The sequence below is a fragment of the Trypanosoma grayi genome (genome assembly GCF_000691245.1).
Source record: "Trypanosoma grayi strain ANR4 Tgr_665_V1, whole genome shotgun sequence".
In the NCBI taxonomy this organism is placed as follows: Eukaryota; Euglenozoa; class Kinetoplastea; order Trypanosomatida; family Trypanosomatidae; genus Trypanosoma; species Trypanosoma grayi.
Window position 1 is genome coordinate 1 of NW_008826284.1, and position 9,676 is coordinate 9,676.

Sequence of the window (9,676 nt, forward strand, 5' to 3'; positions counted from 1 at the left end):
CGTGTTCTACGATGATGGCTGATGGGGCGGGGCCATCGACGAGATTTGTAAAGAGATGGTGAAGAACAAAAAAAAGCACCAAGGAAGATCTAACGGAAGTACATAATTGATTACAAACTACAAGTGCTCAAAAAATAGTGTTCTCAACCGAGCGCTCTGGAAAGGGAGGGGCAACGCCAAACTTTATATTGGTCATTGCGTATTTTTTTTCTTTGAATTCAACACTTCCAGAGGATGATTTTAACCGGTCGAGAAGGCACGTTTTTTACTGTTTTGTTGTTATAACATCGTTTTCCGTAAATTGCCGTTCGATTATATAATATTGGGAAACTTACCTTACTGATTTTATCCTGAATTACCTCATTCCACGCCACTATTCTTAATAGCTTAACGCTTTGAGTGGTAAGGGACGATCTCCTGACATCAAGTTAAATGGAATCGGATACATGCGCTGAGATGTTTCCTTGGAATATGCTGTTAAAAAAGGATTTTTCAACATTTTAGCTGCACAAGCAACAGTTAAGGTATCCGTTTGGACGATGGTGGCATCTCTCGCACTTATGGGAAGCATTCGCAAGGTTTCTTTTTTTGTAAAGCCAATTGCACATGAGTTTTTCGCAGCTTGCGACAGGAATCGTCCGGTAACTTATGCTGTTACTGTGCTTAGGCGGCAATGCATCTTTGATCCCTTTATGATTTTAACTACAACACGCGGCAAAACCAGTAAATGTTTTGAAATCAAGTTCAAGAAGTATGTATACGCACGTTCAGCACAACGTGACGTACCTATGGCGAGGTGGAAGGGCAGACGGCCGCGCAGGTATTCACAGCCTTCATGTGGCGAAATGGGCTTTTTGATTTTTCCTTTTGCGCACACCCATTGGGGTCGCCAGATATGCAGCCTCACATCGGCGGCCCCCTCGCAATGGAGGGAAGCACGCCAGTTGCATGAATGGGGGGGGGAATAAAGTGTTCACCCGGGGAGCCCGGCGCTACTCCATAGCCTCTTTCGCAATGCCGTGTGGGCCGGAATTGCTTATGGCATTTGGGGCGTCACGCTCGGCGCTGGGCGCCGAATGGGCGTCATTGGTTGTACAAAAATCTTTCTTGATGCACCAGTCTCAGTGCGCACGGCCGCAGCTAGCAGATATAACGTTTCAAATATAGAAAATTGCCAGCGCACCATTCCAGAAGATGCGGAAACAACTGGCCCAGGCGCATCAACAGTTGCGACAAATCCGGGTGAAAATAGAAGAAGCCCACCAAACAAAGGAGAACTCGAGTGCGATGGAGAACATCACCGCTCTTCCGTTCCCGTCGCAGAACGTCATGCAGAAGATGCCATCAAAACAATTTTTCAGCACGGCCCCCGGAGGCCAGCGGATGAACATCGCCTCGGCTACGGTTTTGGACGCCGTACCATATAAAGGGGGCGGCGCTGAATATCGCCCGAACATGGGGGGTGCGGAATACAGGATTTCAGACGGAAAGCGTGGGGCATGAAGAACCGGCCGGAAGACGCCGCATACGCTTATAAAGGTGCCATGGTTAATCTTCTGAACACCTCGCCGGGTCACCTTCTGGCTGCGTTCCGGGCCATTTTCCAGCCACTAGGCGCACAGACCCGTTTGTACACGCATGCGTAGGTCTGTTTTTAATTTTAGGCGCGCGGCATACGCTAAGCGAGGCCCACCGCCGAAATGACTCGATTAGAGAGAACGCTGTGCCTCAAGCTGCGGCCCCTACGCGCTACCGGCGGTAGCCAGGGGGTGCGGTTGCATGGTGTACGGGGGGCATTGGTGGAACCCTTGGTAAGGGCGATGCTATCGCACAGGCGGTTCAAAATGCTAAGAGGTACGTCGCCCATCCGTCGGGCAAAGTGCAGCGCCATCGCCTTGGGAAGACGGGCCATTACAGCAGCATCCCCCGCGTGAATACCGCACGCCCCTAAAGAAAGAGGAAAAACGAGCATCGACCCCGGGACGATTAATTGCAGGGCTATCGGATTATGGGGGTCCATATATTCTGGCTGGCGCAGCGCGGAAAACTTTACGTGAGGCCCAGCCATCGCGCCTTGCAACCATTACGGGGATAGATGCCGGGCTGGAGTCTTTCCACCAACAAGGGAACGAGTGAAAACGCCAAGGCATAACCCCTTTTTGGCAGCCGGGGCTCGTAAAAGGAAAGAACGCACAAATGTTGCGCAAGAGTTGCCACCAATCGGCGCAGGGTGTCACCATTATTCCCGCTCCGAACCACAACCTCTATGCCGTGGCCCTTGCATCGGAGAAAAACAGGTATGAAATGCGCATACGGAACCCGTCGGCACGGTAACAAAAAGGAAACCATGTTGCGCCGCTTTTTCGAGTTTGTGGCCACGCACGGTTTGTATATCCGGAAATAAATCGTTCCCTTATTTATCGTTAACCTTCATTTGAACCAGGGGGAGGGCGACCCGATACACAAGAAGCGTTGGCTTGCCTGTTGGAAGCATAGTGAACGCCGGCGCAAATGTTTTTTTCCCAGCCCCCGGAAGGCTTTAGCCGGAGACCCTACAAAACAAGCACGGGCCATGTTGCGTTTGGTGCCCGGCATGGTCGGTGATACGTTGGCACGCAAACGGGGCAGAGTCGCTTAAAGGCCATTTTCGGCGACTTCCAGTTGTTGAGGTAAATAGCCCTTTTCAAGAAAGGAAATATCTCGGAGCATCCATGGGGCAAAACGGCTCTAATCGTTGATTTTGGAGGGGGCTCTTCCCCAAAACGCATAAGATTGACCCGCACAGAGCGGCGCAGCACGTGATTATAAGAGGGGCCGGCGCCGAAAAAATTACCGAAACCACCACCTCCGGCATGGAAAACATTCTCCGTCCATACGGAATGAGAGCTCGCTCCATCGAAAGGTGGGCGCTGTTGCGCGCAGCAGCCGCCATGGTGGAGCACGACTTGGGCCCCTGCTTTCTGGCGCAGTTGGAAAAACACGCGGGCTCACTAGAGCCCCCTCTGGGCAGAGTGCGTTGTATAGGCCATTGGGCCGTGACAACCAATATGTCCGAGGAGTTGGAGCCGTGGATGTGACATGCCTGGGGGTTGGTCAAACAGCCGTGGATCCAGCCTGTGTCGGTGCGGAAAGGGGCGCAACCTTTATTTCAAGGCCGCACCGTTTTACGACGCACACGCAGAACAAGGGCGGCCACACACGAAGAGGAAGAAATTTTGCCATTCTAGCGGGTGGGTGTGGGCTCGTTATCCCTTCTTTGGGCCAGGTGGGGGACCCATGCCGAGGCACATCCGCGTTTTGACGCGGTTTGGGGGATATTGTGTAGCCCACCAACGGCACCCCAGCCGGCTCAGCAGTCCAATTTGCGTATTTCAGAGTGGTGCGCCAAGCTCATTAAAAAGACCGGTGTCATCAGCAAGGCTTCAGAACATCGTACCGTAAGATGGGTGATGCCGTTCGCGGTGGTAGGGGGTAAACCGGCGGGTCTTCGGCGGCAATTTATCGCGTTTCCAAGGGGAATGAACGCCAAAAATGATTACGAAGGAGAGAATTCCCTGTGGTATATTTCCCAGTGTCTGAGCGCAGCTTTTAACAAACAGCTGCCATGCTTGATTTAAAGGCTTCGTTTTTTTCAAGCTGCTTTACCAAACAACATACTTCCAAATTTTATGTGTCAGACAGCACATGACGAGTTAGTGGAAGCAACTCGCCTTCCAACGTGGGACAAGCGACGCCCTGAGATAATGCACACCATAAGAAGGGGTTTGGAGGGGGACCCTGGCACCATAGAGCTGCGGTATGCAAAACCTATTAGAATGCGGATTCACGCATGTATAAGTGGCATGCGTATCAGTGGGCCGGCGGGAAAAACGCATATCGCAAAGCATGGGCCAGCGCGGCTCAACAGCCAGCGAGCAGCGGCACTGTTGCCAAAAATATGATTTTATCGGAGTACAGTTTGATCATGTTTCGCAGGCGGTATCGTGGTGTATAAAAATTTTGGGCAAACTACAGGGCTTGCTTGGAGATGAACCAGTTAGCCTCCTATGGCCGATACTTACTTCCGCAATGTTGGCCCCAGACGCCTCAATGTGCTGATGGGGTGCCTTATTGTTTAGGAATTTGGGGGGGGGGGNGATATCTGGTGGCGCTTGGGATGGGGCGCCTGACATAATTTCCAAAGTCGAAGCGCTTGTGGCCCACCTGGCCCTACAGGCTTTCCGCCGCCATCTGGAGGGGCCTCTGCGCATATGTGTCGGAAACGCAAATGTAATGCACATAATGGCAAAAAGCAACACACACTCGGACACGCTGGTGCTGGGCGCGACGGCCGTCGATAGGGCACTGCAGGGTCTTAAGGTGAGCGTTGCACGGCGTTAAATGTTCTGGGGGAATAAATCATCGGATGCCATTTTCAGAGGCGAGAACGTAAAAGCGCTTCACCTAGCCAAGGGGTGGAACTTGTGAAAGAGCGCGCGGGAGGCGGGCTAAGGACGGTTTCAGCTCTTCTTCTTCATGAGTTGTAAAACATCTGCAAAGGAAAAATCATTGATTCTTTTCACTTGATAAATGGGGTTTCCCCTCTGTGAAGAAGAACAAAAGGGGCCAAGGGTTCAAAACGGCAATAATTTATTGTCCTCTTCTTTCTTCCCCTAGCGGCAGTAGGGCAAAGACTGTTTTTGGTGCAACCGCTTTGGGAGCTGCTGTGTATTTTCTAGGCAAGCTTGCATGTGAAAAGGTTTGAAGTAACGCATCGCAATTCTTTACTGACTGTATGCTTCAAATAATTAGTGTGAAACACCATTATATCATGTTCCTTAAATATATGAGGCTCCTTTTGAAGCTTTTGTTACGCAAAAAATTGAACAGAATCTTGTTCATCCAAGTGTGGACTTTAACGTGCTCAGAACTTAGGTAGGAAGCTGCATCTGCCAGGGATAGGTGCAGTAACAGTTCTAGCTGAGCAATTCTCTTTAATTCAACCATTCGTACCTTGCAGCAATTCCATTTGGGAATTCAGACGCCTAAAGTCTGAGAACATATAGCTGGGTTTAACGCCCTGGTTCTGCCAAACTAATTCGATAAAAAGGTGCCACCCAAAGGCTTATACCGCACGTTCCTCTAACGAATGGTCTGTGCCTTACCTACCTCTATTAAATAAAGAAAGAGTAGGGGAAACCTAATATCCAATTCCCATCTCGAAAACAATGCCCCTAGATTGCATATTTGGAGGGCGTTCCAGCATACAGCAAGGCATTACCCATATAGGGGGTTAAAATCATGTATTAAAACTGACGAAAAAAAGGTGCTGAAAGCGCCCTTAACCCACCTCCCGCGCTCCCCTTCGCAAGTCCCACCCCTTTGCGATGTCCGTCGGTAAAACCTTTGCTCCTCGTGAGATGCCGTCCGCAGGATTCTTTTCCGACGCGATATAGCCCCATGTGGCGTGTAAGCCTTGGTCGCGCAACGCCCTGTCGATGTGCCCTGCCCCCCCCCGCCAGGGCATCGTAATGTGTGCGCCTTTCTGCATAATATGCATCGCTGCCGTGTTATCGACGCATGCATGGAGTGTAGCCGGTAAAATCCCCTTGAAAGCGAGCAGGGCCAATCCTACGGCCCTTGCTTCGGCCTGTGAAATAATGCGGGGGGCGTGCCCCCATGCCCCCCCTGTGGCCCACACAACCCCGCTGCCCTTAAACAAAGGCGCACGCCATCCGTATAAAGAGGCGTCGGACACTAAAGTCCCTGAAGTCGGTTTGGCCCTCAGGGGGTTGACAGGATTATTCTGCAACAAAGTGTCCAGCCACCCCTGTCCGATCTTAAGGGAAAAAGGGGGTAGAGCGGCCGGGCCATGGGCCTCTATTGGCCCTCAGTTGAGCCGCGACAGTCTTCGGCGCACCGTTTTCAAAAAGAAATAATGCTGAAAAAACGAACCCCCACCGCATACATCATGCGTGAAGTGAAGCTTTGCAATTCCCCAACCAACATCTTATGGAGGGGTGTGGCACTCTTCAATTTCCGTAACGTCTTGTCACTGAGGGAAACCGTCTTCGCAGTGTGGTTGAAACAAACCCCTATGAATTCATAACGCGCGGTGGGGGCCTTGTGCTCTCCCACCGTTGCACCGCAATAGCGCGCATCTGTCATAATACTGTTCCCCCACGACTTTACGCTCTTGCGTGGCCCTCCGATACGAATATTATCAATCCGCACGTATAGAGTTAACTCCGCCGGGGCTGCATAACGTGGTTTGGCCACCTCGGGGTCACCCGCCAATTTTCTTGAGATCGCGTGCGCGATTTCCGGACTACATTTATACCCCATTGGAGGCCGTGTGAACTCGACCAGCTCCCCCTTCTCCGTGCGGCAACGGAAATTTCTGCGTCTTTCGGCTGGCAAACCTGCCTGGAAAAAGGATGCCTTGAGATCGAAAAAGGCGGCAGCCTCATTGCACACCGCACCCAGGTAACGGGAAATGCGCCCTAGAGGAACCATGGCCTCGTAGTCCTCTTGTTCATTTTTAGCTTGTGGCCATGCCATGAAACGTCGCCGTGGCCCCGACTGTTTTTCCTCCACTACCGTAAAAGGCACAATCCATCCAGTAGTGGATAGCTTTGATGCGGTTTGAATAAAGCCGGCCTTCTTCATCGCCCGGGCATCCCCTTCTGCCATTCTCAAGGGAGGCTCTCGTTCCCCTGCCCTAGAAATAGCTGGCTGTCGCACCGAATCCCACACCGTATTAAACCGTTCCAGAGCCGTCGAATTGAGTCGGCTCCAGGCCCAGCGCAGTGAGAGAGTATCCGCATCTACCTTTTGTAACGGTAGCCTGCGTTCGTCGTTCTGATCGGCCACCCGCGTGTGATGGGTACGTCGCAAAATGCTATGCCCCTGAAAAAGTTGTCCCTTCTCCTGCCCTCTGTCCGGACAGGCCAATGGAGACATCGCCCATTTGCTGACCTCGTCTACATATATGCCGTCAGGTGTGCGGATTTGTTGACCAAAGCGATCCACGGCCTTATGTACCGCGCTGTGCTGCGTGGTAGCTCTAGGGATTTGCGTGTTTCCCTAGCTGGGCCAGCAGTCGAGGGTCGAGATCGTGTTCGATCACCGCTGCAGCTGCATGCGCCAGTGCCCCTCTTTTGATGGAACGCGCTGTCGTGCCGAATGGTCCGAGTACATTTTCCATGTCCTTGTGGTTAACGTCGTGAGCCTTTCCCCCTCCACCATTCCCGTGGTGACGCCTCTCACCCTCTTTGCACCTTCTCCCCCGATAACCACGTATCGCGCCGCTCTGTGGGAGTCGATCTTGAAAGTCTTTTGGAGGGCCCCCCAATCTACAATGAGGGCTTCCTTGGTTTGAGGGTGAGGAATGAAATTCTCCTTCCGGAGTAGGGCGATTTCGCCCCATCGACTAGCTGTGAACCAGGCGAGTCGTAGGGCCACCCGATCGTTTTCAGAGGTCAGCATATTGCTGATGTGATCCGGCTCCCATCTCTCCATGGGGTGGGCCTGTTTTATGGGGTCTGCGGCCGCCTTTCATTGAAGACCGGCCAAAATCATCTGAGCCGGTGACCGGCCTGAGGCCAGTAACGTCAGCAAGGTTCTTGTGTATTGCACCGCGCTGCTCTTGGCCAGTTGTAGACTTACAATAAAAGGGGATCGTTTTCCCCCCGAACCTCTAGATTGTACTTTTCCACGAAGCCGCAGAATCTTCGCATTATGGACACCCTTTGCTCCCAAGCCGAATGGGTCCACATGCCCTTTGCTATGCGGTTCGCCTCGGACGCCAGCGCCGTGACATATGGGTTGTTTGACGGTGCCGCAATAACTATAATCTCGTTTGCTGAGGTCTTTAAGGGCAGAAGAACCTGTCTTACCTGAACCCCCCCGAGTGGGAGGCGCTCGTGAGGCCCGGCATAATTAAATGGCGTGTAGGGCCCTTCCCGCGGCGAAACGCCCTCTTCCCGGTTGCCCGGCCGTGCCCGAAGCACTCGGTAAGGATTCCAATGCTTTCCCGGCCCCGGAGTTCACTGCTTCCGGGGCCGATAATCGTTTTTTGGCTTAAATGGCGTCTTTTTCACCTGCACATAGCATGTTGTGCTGTAGTGCCCTGTGCGCCAGCATCGAAAACCACGCGCATAGCTAGGAGGGGCGGAATATTTTTTCGTTTTCTGGACCGTCTGAAAAATCGGGTCGTCCTCCTTTCCGGGATCCCCGATGGCATTGGCAAGGGTTTGGATATTAACGCCGGGGTTTTCCTTCGCCGCCTGGGCCACCCGAAGCTGATAATACAGCCCTCTGCCCAGTTGCGCCTCTTCAGCCGACATGCCCTCGTGGCGGATAGCATAAATCCATGCCACGAAGTTGTCCCACGCCTGGCAAAGATTCAATCCAGGCTTCATGGGTAAGGGAAAAAGACCCCGATAAGCCGCCAGCAGCTGTTCTGAGGAGGTCCCCAATAAATACCCCAAGGCGCCCTCGAAGGTCCGGATATTTTCTTCTGGTCGGAAACCCTTTTCCACGAACTTATTCCTTAGCCTTTGAATTCCTCGCACCCCCACCTGGGGTTGAGCCCCCAACGCCGTAAAAGGCCGTTCTGCATGCCCGCCCATCTTGGCGGTATGTCTCACCGTGTGGGCATCTTGTAAAAATAAATTCGTTTTCACCCTCTGTTGCCGCCCACTGCGCTGGAAGTCCCTGTCTCTCTTTTTGGTTAATCCACGCCTGCATCTGATTATTCCGATCTTGCATCTGATTGTTCTCCTCACACAACTGGGTTTTCTGCGATTCCAACGTGTTAATCTGATGCTGAATTTGATTAATGCGTTTGTTTGATCCTGCCGTTTGAGCGTAGGCGTCCTGCTGGATCTTTAAGTTTTCCTCAGCCAGTTGTGCCCTGGCCATTTCATACTGCTGATACAGTATTGACTTGCTTTCTTCCAGTGCCATCCACTCAGTTCGAAAGGTCGCCCGTGCATCGTCAAAAGCCTTAAGAAAGCTCTCATTCTTTGGCATGTTAAACGACACCATAGAGTGCCGCAAAGAAACGAAACTGGCTTTAGCACCATTCTCCAGACAAATGGTCGGTTCCCCGTTCTCGAGTGTGAGTGCGCCTTCGACGCGATTGACCTGTGTACTAAAATTTGGTCTATACTCGAACGAAAAGAAGGTGCGACCGCAATGTTCAACGAACGTCCTGAAAGCCGAGAGGCTCGTCATCCATTCCGCATCCAAAGGGGTCTGCTGGGGGTTGGTGGGTAACATTGTGATCCTTGTGACTTACCTTTCGTTTCAAAAACTTACACTTTGCGACTTTCCAGCGGCAAGATGTGAATATTAGAATGATGATGGATTGCAGGATCTCCTGTTAACAAGATTGGGTAAGGCTTGACCATTCCTTTAGTAGGCTTTCAGAATAACTTGATAATTAAAACTTCAAATAAGCTCTAAAAGATAAGCTTCTTCGGTATCGCCCCTCATGGGATGCCAGCTGCCCCATCGTGGCGTCACGGAAAAGCGCCCCGAAACGCATGGCAAGCCAAGCGCCAGCAACGTTCGCCCCTCGAAGGGCTTTGCGGCGCCAAGCTTTTGGCACCGCAGGGCACCAGGGCCAGCCGCGCCCCGCTGGGACACAGTATTGTATTTCCCGGTCTTGGGGCGCATGTTGCCGCACCGT

The 9,676-nt window shown here is 52.2% G+C and overlaps 8 protein-coding genes across 8 annotated transcripts; 2 read left to right on the forward strand and 6 right to left on the reverse strand.

Moving 5' to 3' along the window:
- Positions 1-539: 539 nt before the first annotated feature.
- Positions 540-968, forward strand: DQ04_06651000 (hypothetical protein; the record flags this gene model as incomplete). The annotated part of the gene is made up of 1 exon (XM_009314808.1): positions 540-968. The coding sequence occupies one exon, from the start codon at positions 540-542 to the stop codon at positions 966-968; it is 429 nt and encodes a 142-aa protein (XP_009313083.1).
- A 226-nt stretch (positions 969-1,194) lies between these two features.
- On the forward strand, positions 1,195-1,503 carry DQ04_06651010 (hypothetical protein; the record flags this gene model as incomplete). The annotated part of the gene is made up of 1 exon (XM_009314809.1): positions 1,195-1,503. The coding sequence occupies one exon, from the start codon at positions 1,195-1,197 to the stop codon at positions 1,501-1,503; it is 309 nt and encodes a 102-aa protein (XP_009313084.1).
- A 175-nt stretch (positions 1,504-1,678) lies between these two features.
- On the reverse strand, positions 1,679-2,020 carry DQ04_06651020 (hypothetical protein; the record flags this gene model as incomplete). Its single annotated transcript, XM_009314810.1, has 1 exon — positions 1,679-2,020. One exon carries the CDS (start codon positions 2,018-2,020, stop codon positions 1,679-1,681), a length of 342 nt encoding a protein of 113 aa, XP_009313085.1.
- A 29-nt stretch (positions 2,021-2,049) lies between these two features.
- On the reverse strand, positions 2,050-2,349 carry DQ04_06651030 (hypothetical protein; the record flags this gene model as incomplete). Its single annotated transcript, XM_009314811.1, has 1 exon — positions 2,050-2,349. One exon carries the CDS (start codon positions 2,347-2,349, stop codon positions 2,050-2,052), a length of 300 nt encoding a protein of 99 aa, XP_009313086.1.
- A 3,555-nt stretch (positions 2,350-5,904) lies between these two features.
- DQ04_06651040 (TcC31.12) lies at positions 5,905-6,942 on the reverse strand (the record flags this gene model as incomplete). The annotated part of the gene is made up of 1 exon (XM_009314812.1): positions 5,905-6,942. One exon carries the CDS (start codon positions 6,940-6,942, stop codon positions 5,905-5,907), a length of 1,038 nt encoding a protein of 345 aa, XP_009313087.1.
- A 162-nt stretch (positions 6,943-7,104) lies between these two features.
- Positions 7,105-7,500, reverse strand: DQ04_06651050 (putative retrotransposon hot spot protein (RHS); the record flags this gene model as incomplete). The annotated part of the gene is made up of 1 exon (XM_009314813.1): positions 7,105-7,500. The coding sequence occupies one exon, from the start codon at positions 7,498-7,500 to the stop codon at positions 7,105-7,107; it is 396 nt and encodes a 131-aa protein (XP_009313088.1).
- Positions 7,501-8,027: 527 nt separating this feature from the next.
- Positions 8,028-8,402, reverse strand: DQ04_06651060 (hypothetical protein; the record flags this gene model as incomplete). Its single annotated transcript, XM_009314814.1, has 1 exon — positions 8,028-8,402. One exon carries the CDS (start codon positions 8,400-8,402, stop codon positions 8,028-8,030), a length of 375 nt encoding a protein of 124 aa, XP_009313089.1.
- A 124-nt stretch (positions 8,403-8,526) lies between these two features.
- Positions 8,527-9,264, reverse strand: DQ04_06651070 (hypothetical protein; the record flags this gene model as incomplete). Its single annotated transcript, XM_009314815.1, has 1 exon — positions 8,527-9,264. The coding sequence occupies one exon, from the start codon at positions 9,262-9,264 to the stop codon at positions 8,527-8,529; it is 738 nt and encodes a 245-aa protein (XP_009313090.1).
- Between the last annotated feature and the right edge of the window lie 412 nt (positions 9,265-9,676).